We start from the raw sequence: 12,637 nt of genomic DNA on the forward strand, positions 1-12,637 counted from the left end.
ATGCCCAAGTTCTTTATAAATGCTGTGTGCACCTGTACTACTGTCATACTCCTGCAGGACCTGGACACTAGGCTGGAGATTTCTTCCTCCCAAAACTCTTAGAAATCACCAAACTCCGAAACCCAAGCCCAGAATACCAAAACACCAGGAAAGCTCTAAAAACAGTTTTCTCCACTCAAAACTGATATTTCTGTGGTGTCCCGCACGTTGCATTCATGCAAACTCTGTGTCCCTTTTCCCTACATTTATACAGTGGCAGGGCCTCACACTTTCACAATATAATATATATAATATATATATATATATATATATATATATATATATATATATATATATATATATATATACCATTAATATATTTTATACTGTTTATAATTATATTTATTTTTATTATATAATTAAAATAAATAAATTATATATAAATAGAATAGAGAATATACGTGGATCTGCCTTTGTGCATTGCACAGCATGGCCTACCAGTTGTCACATCAGGAAACCAGACCTGAGGCATACCATGTAGCCATTACTGGAGTGCATATATTATGAAAAAAAAGTTTCTAAATGATAAGACGCTTACCCATTTACTTGACCAGATGTGATGTGATGTGAATGCCTGGCACTCCCACCACTATTCTACATAGTTAGAACAATGCACATCTCTGCTTGGTCAGAAGAAAACAATAGGGTTTATGCCAAATATTTGCAGCTTACAGTCATAACACTGCTCTCCCAAGTTTTACATCTATATAATATCATTGAAATGCAATGCTATGCACATTACATAACTCACCTTATGAAAGCTGCCATGGAATATTTTTCTGACCTCAGGTCCTTCAAAGGTAATAGTCTGAAACTGTGCCTTATTGTCATAATTGAAATAAGTTAGTGTTTTACCGTTATCTGTGTGGAAAAAAAATATATGTTTGCGGAGATAACACTTTATGTAAGAGTATATAAAACATACAAGAGGCTTGGGTAATGTAAAATTACGGTCAGGCTTAGTGTATAAAACTATATGCTGCTGTCCAGATGTCACTTTTGAAAACACCTTATAAAATTACGCTGCCTGCAGATACTTTCAGCACCTCTATGACCCAGCCAAAACACATTCTCATCAGCAAAGCTCCGACCTTTGGCAATGCTGGAGCTTGCTGCTTCCTCACACAAGCCACACATTCTTACTAGACCTTGCTAATATAGGTTGACTCAATGGCCAAAAGACTCATGCCAGGAAGAGGAAGTGCCCGAGGTTTGCTCATCAGAACCATTGGGTCGATCAAAATGGCTGTAGCAGCAAGGTTTTTGGAGGCTACCAAAGGTAGGTTCAGACACCACAAAGAAGGCAAAGCCATTACTAAATTTCATTTCCATTTAGGTATTGTATACAACAAATAAATCTGTACCTCGTAATATATAGGGAACCCCACTGATGGTAATACCCTCAAAAGGACAAAATGATCTCACTGGAATACACTGATCAGCACTGCCAGTAGATCGGCTTCTGTACAACCACCCTGCCCATACATGGATCAAAATTTGTCTGATCCCTGCTGAACCGGCCACATTTCGATCCATATATGGCCAGCTTTAGCTATGACTCACTTGGCTCAGGAAATTTCTTTGGCTTCCAATAGCACAACAACAAAGATGGGGAAGCAAAAGGTCTGTAGGCTGGTAAAAAGAGCAATGAAAGCAATACTACTATAAGTTCACAAGGATACTTTAATGCAGGTGAACCAGGAAAGAGGCCCTAGCTGTGGAAGAATTTGAGACGTACGCATGGATTTACAGATTGATACAACATGACATTGGCAGTGTTGTCCTTTGGAACAAGACGATCCTAATTAAGCACTATATAAATATGTTAAAATAAATTAACCTACTGTCAAGTATTACGCCAACCAATGGCTCGTAGTCTTTGTTTAAGATTTCCCACAGTGCAAATGGTTCCTTCGGTGTATCGGGAAGTATTCGGAAAAGGAAGGAGATGGTATAATCTGACGGGAGGCCCTCTGGATGAATATGTCTGATAACATAAAAGGACAATGTTAAGAATCAAACTTTTTACTGTAGATAGCACTTCTAGTTCTTTTTGCAGAGTTGGCAGTCAATGTAGCCAGGTGGTAAAGAATACCAAATCCCAGAATATACTGCAAGCCAGCTGGCAGAGCATGTCATTCTTCCATTGCTGGAGGGCACCAGACAGCTCATGTATAACACCTAAAATGAAGGAACAGTCATCTAACTCTCAGCATATCTAGTAATAACAAGTCAAAAGCAATTGGACTTGCTGAGTAACCTTGAGTAAGATGCAAGATAGCTCAGCAAACACCAAAAAATATTGCTTTATATGGGTTACCTGAGATCGGTACCAGACTACACCCAGGGAAATTAACTTGCCAACAGCAACATTTAAAATATGAAACTGAGATATTAATTACAGTATGCTTGTTTGATATACAAACACCTCCTAACATTGTTTATACTGTTCATTGACTTTAGTCTATGCTGTGCCCAAGAAGAAAGTGAGGAGACCTTTTTCTTCAAACATCTACAGCTTAATAATGCAAGTAAATATGAAAACGTGATAACATTTTTTAAAACACACACGTGTAAATTACAAGAATTGGCTGCTTCAAAAATGAGGTGGTGTATTATTTGATAATCATTATATCCAGGCTGTGGTTCTAACACCAATAGTACAACAATTAAAAATTAAAAACTTGTAGATATTGTGAGGCATTGGCTGACAGAATTTGGATTGTGTATATGTGTCATTTAGAATTCTCTCCTATATGTGATTGTGAAATATCATTAAACAGAGCAGCCAGGTTGTTTCAATATCACCATGGCTTAAGTGGATTACCTCCTACATGCCTGCTTTCTCACCACGTTTGGCTCCCCTATTAAACAGATACACACCATGGCACCAAGTGGTCAGGTAGATACAGTGCCTTGAAAAAGTATTCATACCCCTTGACATTTTCCACATTTTGTCATGTTACAACCAAAAAACGTAAATGTATTTTATTGGGATTTTATGTGTAGACCACCACAAAGTGGCACATAACTGTGAAGTGGAAGGAAAATGATAAATGGTTTTCAAATTGTTTTACAAATAAATATCTAAAAAGTATGGCGTGCATTTGTATTCAGCCCCTTCCCTCTGATACCCCTAAATAAAATCTAGACAGCCAAAAAGGTCAGGGATAAAGCTGTGGAGAAGTTTAAAGCAGGGTTAGGTAATAGGAAAATATCCCAAGCTTTGGACATCTCATTGAGCACTGTTCAATATATCATCCTGGAAATGGAAAGAGTATGGCACAACTGCAAACCTACCAAGACATGGCCGTCCACCTAAACTGACAGGCCAGGCAAGGAGAGCATTAATCAGAGAAGCAGCCAAGAGGCCCATGGTAACTCTGGAGGAGCTGCAGAGATCCACAGCTCGGGTGGGAGAATCTGTCCACAGGACAACTATTAGTCCTCCACTCGACAAATCTGGCATTTATGGAAGAGTGGCAAGAAGAAAGCCATTGTTGAAAGAAAGCCATAAGAAGTCTCATTTGCAGTTTGCAAGAAGCCATGTGGGGGACACAACAAACATGTGGAAGAAGGTGCTCTGGTCAGATGAGACCAAAATTGAACTTTTTGGCCTAAAAAGCAAAACGCTATGTGTGGCGGCAAACTAACACTGCACATCACCCTGAACACACCGTGAAACATGGTGGTGGTAGCATCATGTTGTGGGGATGCTTTTCTTCAGCAGGGACAGGGAAGCTGGTCAGAGTTGAAGGGAAGATGGATGGAGTCAAATACAGGGCAATCTTAGAAGAAAACCTGTTAGAGTCTGCAAAAGACTTGAGACTGGGGCAGAGGTGTACCTTCCAGCAGGACAACAACCCTAAACATACAGCCAGAGCTACAATGGAATGGTTTAGATCAAAGCATATTCATGTGTTAAAATGGCCCAGTCAAAGTCCAGACCTAAATACAATTGGGATTTCAACCCTATTACACACAAAAGTGTGTAATTGGGTTGATATCCCTGGAGGTATCTGTAACATGGAACATGATTTGGCATTGCTGGAAGATTGGTCAAAGCAGTGGAGACTACAGTTCGATATGTCTAAATGTCAAATAATGCACCTAGAGAAAAAGAATCCCCTGGGAGAGTACAACATTAGGGGAAAAGTGTTAGCCACTAGCCAGCAATACAGAAGAAAAATATTTGGGGGTGCTTTTTTCAGATGATTGCAAAATGAGCAAAAGTGAATATAATACTAGAATGCATCACTAGAGGGATCACCAGCAGGAGGAAGGAGGTTCTAATTCCCCTATATAGATCTTTAGTGAGACCTCATTTAGAATACTGTGTCCAGTTCTGGAGACCTCGTTACAGAAAGATATTGATAGGATAGAACGAGTCCAGAGACGGGTAACCAAAATGGTGAAAGGTGTGGGGGATAAAACATATCAAGAGCAACTTCAGGAACTTAATATATACAGTCTGGAGGAAAAAAGAGAAAGGTGAGACATGATTGAATCCTTTAAATACATCAAATGAATAAGGTTCAGGAAGGCAGTCTTTTGAATATGAAACCAAAATCAAGAACACGGGGCCATGACCTCAAACTAACTGGAGGAAAGTTCAAAAGGAATCTTAGAAAGTATTATTTTACTGAAAGGGTAGTTGATGATTGTAATAAACTACCAACAGAGGTAGTGAGACAGTAAATGGCTTCAAACATGCTTGGCATAAACATAGATCTAAAGTCAGACAACAAGGTTAATGAAAAAAAAAACAACCCCAAAAAAACAAAAAAAAAAAACCCAAAAAATAAAATGTGCAGACTCGATGGACTACTCAGTCTTTTTCTGCCGTCACTTTTCTAAGTTTCTATGTTTCGAATCTGTGGCAAGACTTGAAAATTGCTGTTCACAGACGCTCTTCATCCAATCTGACGGAGCTTGAGCTATTTTGCAAAGAAGAATGGGCAAAAATGTCACTCTCTAGATGTGCAAAGCTGGTAGAGACATCCCCAAAAAGACTTGCAGCTGTAATTGCAGCGAAAGGTGGTTCTACAAGTCCTATTGACTCAGGGGGGGCTGAATACAAATGCACGCCAAACTTTTCACATATTTATTTGTAAAAAATGTAGAAAACCATTTATCATTTGTCTTCCACTTCACAATTATGTGCCACTTTGTGTTGGTCTATCACATAAAATCTCAATAAATTACATTTACGTTTTTAGTTGTAACATGACAGAATGTGGAAAATTTCAAGGGGTATGATTACATTTTTAAGGCACTGTATCTTTTAAGTATTACAGAGTGCACTACATTGTATATAGGAAAGTTTGTAGTCTGATTCATGTGGATGTGAGATTGTGTGTGTTTTAATGGACAACATTTGATAAATATAAAGTACTACAAGCCTACAGCCTACCAGCCTACAATCTTGGATGGCTTTTTTTTTTTTTGTTTTTTTGTTTAATAATTGAATTTATAGGGGATAATTAGAAATGTATGACAGATCAAAAACTTTCAAAATGTCAAGACAATAGAGAGTGTAAAGAAATATAATAAGTCATCTCAGAATTGGCATCTCAGTATCACTAATGGAAGAAGTGTAGAAAGAAAGAAAAATAAAATGGGGGATAAGACTAATGCCGTGTACACACGAGCGGACTTTTTGACCGGACTGGTCCGACGGACCGAGTCTGGCAGACAATTCGACTGTGTGTGGGCTTCATCAGACCTGCAGCGGACTTTTTCGAAAATCTGACGGACTTTAGATTTGGAACATGTTTCAAATCTTTACGAACTCCGCCGGACCCGGTTCCTATCGAAAAGTCAGCTCGTCTGTATGCTAGTCCGACGGACAAAAACCAACACTAGGGCAGCTATTGGCTACTGGCTATCAACTTTCTTATTTTAGTCCGGTCGTACGTAATCACGTATGAATCCGTCGGACTTTGGTGTGATTGTGTGTAGGCAAGTCCCTTCGCTGGGAAAGTTCGTTAGAAGTCCGCTGAAAGTCCGTCAGATAGTCCGTCGGACCAGTCCGGTCGAAAAGTCTGTGTGTGTGTACGCGGCATAAGGGAGGAAAAGGGGGAAAGGGAAGGAGGAGTGTTGAGATAAGCCAAAGAATGATAATCTTAGTTGTCATTTTAAACAGTTTAACAGCCTTGGATGGCTTTTTATAAGATTTTTGAGTGTGTCTGTGGGAATTTGTGCCCATTTATATGCGCCAACCTCTTCTTTTATGGACCTGGCTTTATCCAGCTAGAACAGAAAAGGGTATTCCCTAGACTGTTACCACAAAGATGGAAGCATGCATTTGGCTAGAATCTCTTTATATGCTGTAGCATTAACAATATCCTTCACCGGAAACATCTCAACTCAATAATTTTGAGAACTGTCCTCAAAATGGTGGCCATATTGTATAGGTCAACATCAGTATCTGACTTTTCAAACTCTCTTTTAGTCCAGTGGGTACATATTACTGCAGGCACACTCCATAATCTTGTGGAAAGTCTTACAAGACGATTGGAGGCTATTTTGGTAACAAAGGAAAGGACAATTGGGTAATACAATACTGCGAATAATTACTGAATTTCGAGGCAGTCTATTTTTGCATAAAATCATTTTAGATTCGCACTTACTTGGTGGGCTGGGACACCAGAGCGTCTTTGTGTATTCTGTAGCATGGAAAGTTATTAAAAGTTCCAGGCTCCATGGAGACTCCATCCAAGCCGGCATATTCCTTTTGCACCAACCCAAACATTTCCATCATTTTGAAACCTAGACATAAACATATACATTTATATGATTATTTCTTTATTTTATCTAAAAGATAAACTATCTATAGAAAGACACTATTCAATTATTATTTAAATATTTTTAAGGCTTTAAGCCAAACAAGGCATGCATATGTTATATTAAAAACAAGCTGGGCTAATTATTAATACATTGTTTACCAGCACACGTCAGACACTCCTTAGGTACTCCATCCCTCATGCTAAACTCAACTTTGCTCCCCTCTCTGTTAATTGCATCTGGATATATGGATCATCTACAGCCACCATCCTATTCCTCTAATTAGGCTTCCTTCACAGTTTTGAGTGACATAGGAACCCATGCCTTCTTTTGCGTCAACATGTAATGTAATAATTATGGTTGAATACAACTAGACACAGACTTCAAATTTGATCCGTTTTACATGCTTATAAAAATATATTTAATTGCTGTCTGTATCCAAATGAAAGGCATTTCACCTCACTTTCTGTCTAGGTGACAGTTGTAACAGATGTTTTAAACCTTCCCCATCCTATCCAAAACTAAGCAAAACTATTTTGGCTGGAGTTAGGCTTTAAACTGTGGCTTAAAACAGGGCTGCTGTCAGAAATCCCGAAGGCCCCATATGGCCTACCTGACAGTCGTCCCCCCCCCCCCCCCCAACCCCCTGGCCAAAAGTGACTGAGGGATTTATCAGCCCCATACTCATTCATGAATGAATAGGAAGCGCTCTGAGGCTTTCTGCTCATTCACAAACTGAAGCATAGTAAACACAGTTTATGCTTCAGTGATGAATGGGCACAGGAGTGATTGGTACCAATCGCTCACTGTGTTCATTCAGGAAAGGAAGGGGCCAGTAAACTACATATTTACCGGTCCCTTCCCCAGCTCTCCATCCTTAAACATTCACCTGTGTGCCCACAGCAGCTGCCAGTGGGTAAGGAGAGGAGGGAAGCCGGCAGCGCTGAGGGGGAAAGGGGCACACAGGTGGACCCAGAGAGCAGATGGAAGGGGCGCATGTGCTAGAACCAATCTCCCTGCACTGCAGTCGGAGGGAGAAAGAGGAGGAGAAGCAGGCAGAGCTGCAGGGGGAGGCAGAAGAAGATCGGTGTCTGAAATAGGACAGCACAGCCGGCCCTCCTGCTCAGCAGGTTCCCGGGCCCCCCTTTTAAACTGATGGGGACCGGGCCCAGTACAGGAGGACTGGCTGTACTGCCTTATCAACGGCCCTGAGTTAATATATAATGTTCCAGTTGTAGGAAAAACCACATCTCAGACAATAAGCTGCAATTTCGGGTCTCACCTGTAGATGGCATTGCAGAGAAAAATCTGATATTGCCCTAGAATAGTGCAGGGGGTTGTCCAAGCTCAGTTTCTGTTTTCTTGTGTGCCAAAGAACCCCTCTATAATGCAGCAGTACATTCGTACCAAACAATAAGCTGCAGGAGTGTAGGGAAGACTTTTGCTTTGCAGTCATTTTTTTTTTACGTATTTTGAAAGACTACATTACACCTTATCACCACATCAACTAGGATCCATGCTTGTGTGGCCTAGTCACACTCCTTGGTATAGGCATAATGCCATGGTAGCTTTGTGGGATTAGGTCAGAAAAAGTTTTTCAAGATGACAGTTGACGCTATCTATCAGTACAGTAGCTTAGTGGTTTGTACTTCTGCCTTGCAGCCCTGCGGTCCTTGGTTTGGGTCCCCACAAGGACACTGTCTGCATAGAGTCTGTACATTTGCATGTTCCTCCTATGGTTTGAGTGGGTTTCCTTCCACAATCAAAAGACATGCTGGTAGGTTTTTTTTTGGTCATTGTTGATATTCTACTGAGGGTGCCCAATAGCAAATAAATGCTTTGAGTCTCCAAAGGGAAAACTGCTATAAAAATATAATCCATAGCCAAATTTATTAGGGCAGAAATGGTAACCAATCAGAACATTTAAAGGGTATTTCCTAAAATCTCAATTGCTGCAAACATCTATGGTACAGCGTCTACTTCCTCTGCCTGCTCTATATCATTATGTCTACCACTGAGTCGCAAGTGTCAGATTGTACCCTCTATTATTGTATTAATTTGTCTGTAAGTGACTATTCAGTTCAGTGTTTTAAATGTAGTTGTATTTTAGTAAGTGTCTAATAGTAAATTACTACCTGATAGATTAGCATGGTTAAATATTTTAAGTTTGTCAATGAGCACACTAAATTTATCTTACCAATGAAGTAGAAAGCATCTAAAAAAGCAAATGAGGGACAAGTACATGGTCATATCGATGATACAACAACTTTTCCCTCGTTTTATACAAAAATAAAAGGCAAACTGCAGTAAATCCTGAACACTGACTTGTGATTGGTCAATACATTAGACATAATGGAAGCAAATGTATTTATTTTACCTGATACACTGTTGCCTTGGATGTAGGCCCATGGACAAGCTAAAAAAGAAAGATGTTTAAAAATCACCAACTTTATGTATGCATACGCTGAAATAATGTGAAATTCAAGGAAATATTGAAGAAAATATATAGCATAAAGGACTCTTGAATAGAAAAACACCAGCCAAATATTTGCACATGAACAAGTCCTTCACAGAATGGTGGCGCTATAATAATCCTGTGGTGCCACTACTGCCAACTTTGGACCTTTGCGGTCTGTTTTAAAGGAACGCAAGTTATTTTTCTAGATTGTAAGCTCTAATGAGCTGGGCCCTCTGATTCCTCCTGTATTGATTGTATTGTAATTGTACTGTCTGCCCTCATGTTGTAAAGCACTGCGCAAACTGTTGGCGCTATATAAATCCTGTACAATAATAATAATATAAGTGGAATAAACCTGTGCAATTCAAAGTGTGGAAAATATGCATAAGCGATACCCTTGCATCAAAATGATCAACAGAGATGGATATAGAAAGCTTAAAGCTGAAGTTTAAGTATGGATATTTTTTTCATAGTGACATTGTACCAGCTTCCACTAATGTAGGTACAGTATGTAGGTGTCATCAGTGCTGGGACAAGGTCATCCAGCGACCAGGGCAAAGATACCAAACTGCCCCCCCCCCCCCCTTCTTCCCTTAGGGTTAGGGTCAGGGAGCCCCCATCCCAGAAATAAACCATTGCGCCCACGGTAGCCGCCCCTCTGCCCACCCCTTGTCCCGGCCCTGGGTGCCATACCTGGTCAATCCCTATGGAAACTGGAAATCCTGGTAGTAAGCACTGATTGCTCTCTCAGCACTGGCACCGTTCAAAGAACACTTTGCATTCTCTCAATAAATGCAAAGCATTCTCTGATTGGACGAGATGGAGTGGCAGGGCAATGATGTCATGCTTTGTTTGCATTAAGAAAATGCAAAGTGTTCTGTGAATGACACCCGTGCCAAGCAAGTGACCCCCTAATCCCAATTCTTCTCCTTTACATAAAGCTTTAGCTGCCTACCGATCATCATGATGTGCAGCATACCTCCCAACATTTTGAGATGGGAATGAGGGACACCTACTTTCAAACGTATGTAGGCATAAGACACGCCCCCTGCCACACACCCTTAAAGGAGAATTAACCAAAAAAAAGGTTAATTAAATGCACAAGGACTTTTTCTTACCACTACTATTCCATTATATTGGCTTTTAACATTTACAAATGCAGCAATTTAGAAATCAGATGAAAGGTTTAGCACTGGGAAAAACTTTTTTAAAAGATAAAAAGTGCATTTTATATACATCTATATAGATCAGACCAAAATGAGGGTCAAATGAGGAGGAATGAGGGACAGAGGGACATTGCTCCAAATCAGGGACAGTCCCTCGAAATCAGGGACAGTTGGGAGCTATGGTGCAGTATTTACCGAAGATAAGCGAATCCTTTTCTTTAGTAGAGCATACCTCCCAACTGTCCCCGATTTCGAGGGACTGTCCCTGATTTGGAACAATGTCCCTCTGTCCCTCATTCCTCCTCATTTGTCCCTCATTTTGGTCTGATCTATATAGATGTATATAAAATGCACTTTTTATCTATCGAAAAGTGTTTCCCAGTGCTAAACCTTTCATCTGATTTCTAAATTGCTGCATTTGAACATTTCAGAAACCAATATAAAAGAATAGTAGTGGTAATTAAAAGCACTTGTGGGTTTAACCAATCATTTTTTTGTACAATTCTCTTTTAAGGGGGCGTGACAGGGGGGGTGTCCTATGCCTACACACTTTTGCTATTGGGGCATCCCTCATTTTCAATTTTAGAAAGTTGGGAGGTATGGTAGAGTAGTGGAAGATTTGAATGCCCATCAAACTTTTACTTGTCAATTTAAAGAGGAGATCCGCCGACAATACAATTTTTTTTTATTTAAAACAATTTAGATCCTTACATATGGTCAATGTTACACTCACATGTTTGGTAACAGATATCCCCCGTGTCCGGTTTGGTAGCAAAAACGTAGTTTTAAAATCTGTTGCTGGCAGGTTTCATCCTGCTTGTGGGCATGTGAAGCCCACAAGCATAAACTTCCTGGATGTGGTGAATGCTGAGCTACCAGCACTCACCGCTCGTTCCCGCGCATGCTCAGTTTGTACGGCGCAAAGCGCCGTAAACTTCCACGTTGCCATCACAACAGGCGTCGTCGTCGGAAGTTCCCCCCTGTTGTGATGGCAATGAAGATAACACTGAACACACATAATTTGGGCATCCACACTGACTCCTGGGAATAATGGCACAGAGCTCCTAGGAGACAGTGCGGCGCTGGATATTATGGCCATACCTGACCATACCCGCCCATACCCGCGAGGGTCATAGACAGGAAATGAACAAGAAAGCACAGATATACAGGTACACCCTCTTAAAAAAAAAATAAAAATCTTCCATTTAAAAATGTAAGCAATGCAATAATGCGATGGAGCTAAACTTAGAAATTTGTGTGGACCTCCGCTTTAACTCAGTATGTTGTACTTGGCAGGTGGTATTGCTTGCCATATGTACCTATTGAAATCAAATGGACTGTGACACAACCGCATGCCAAGCACTTGGCACACAGTTGCAGTACAGTGTTTCAACGCACTTGGCACACAGTTGCAGTACAGTGTTTCAAAGCACTTGGCACACAGTTGCAGTACAGTGTTTCAATGTAAATACCCCTTTGAGATAGAAAAAAATAGGCATAGAGAAGTTGGCAGTATCACTTCCTGAACACCAGCAAACTGACGCTCAACTGCCTCTAAAATACAATCCAACATAGATGCGGGGTGGTAAAGTCTGCTGCCTGTGTGATAGGAAATGAAATTATAAAAAATGGCACAGGTGACAGAAAACAGCCCACGGAGGAATGGCAGGGTCCATATATATATAGTACAATACTCTGGGAGGAGTAAGTAGATAAACACTCCAGGCAGCCTGTTTGAGAGCTATAGGCCAACTCTAAAATGAACACACAGACAAACACCAGCTTTAGGTGAGCTGAAGTAAAAATATTGTATAGCACCTGTGGTCAGTAGGAAAAATAGTGTCCCTTCACTGGTATTGGTGGGAGGAATAGGCCCCATTATTGGTGTCAGTGGAAGAAATAGTATCCCATTGTTGGTGTCAATGGCAGGAATAGTGCCCCATTTTTGGAGTCACTGGAAGGAATAGTGCCCCATTGTTGGTGTCAGTAGGAAAAATAGTGCCCCATTATTGGTGTCACTGGGAGGACTAGTACCCCATTGTTAGTGTCAGTGAAAGAAATAGTGTCCCATTGTTTGTGTCAGTGGGTGAAATAGTGCCCCATCATTGCTATTGGCGAGAGGAATAGTGCCCCATTGTTGGTCTCAATGGAAGGAATAGTACCACATTGTTGGTGTCACTGTGATGAA

General features: G+C 40.5%; 1 protein-coding gene across 2 annotated transcripts in view; it reads right to left on the reverse strand.

The window, feature by feature from the left end:
* The window catches only part of COL14A1 (collagen type XIV alpha 1 chain), a 286,377-nt gene that overhangs the window by 65,922 nt on the left and 207,818 nt on the right, over positions 1–12,637 (reverse strand). For both annotated transcript variants that reach the window (XM_073632207.1, XM_073632206.1), the window contains exons 30-33: positions 9,203–9,241; positions 6,672–6,810; positions 1,884–2,026; positions 791–900 (exon numbers count right to left, since the gene is read on the reverse strand). In XM_073632207.1, the coding sequence (XP_073488308.1) occupies positions 791–900; positions 1,884–2,026; positions 6,672–6,810; positions 9,203–9,241 (431 nt within the window). The remainder of the gene's footprint in view (positions 1–790; positions 901–1,883; positions 2,027–6,671; positions 6,811–9,202; positions 9,242–12,637) is intronic.

This window comes from Aquarana catesbeiana, linkage group LG05 (assembly GCF_042186555.1).
Source record: "Aquarana catesbeiana isolate 2022-GZ linkage group LG05, ASM4218655v1, whole genome shotgun sequence".
In the NCBI taxonomy this organism is placed as follows: Eukaryota; Metazoa; Chordata; class Amphibia; order Anura; family Ranidae; genus Aquarana; species Aquarana catesbeiana.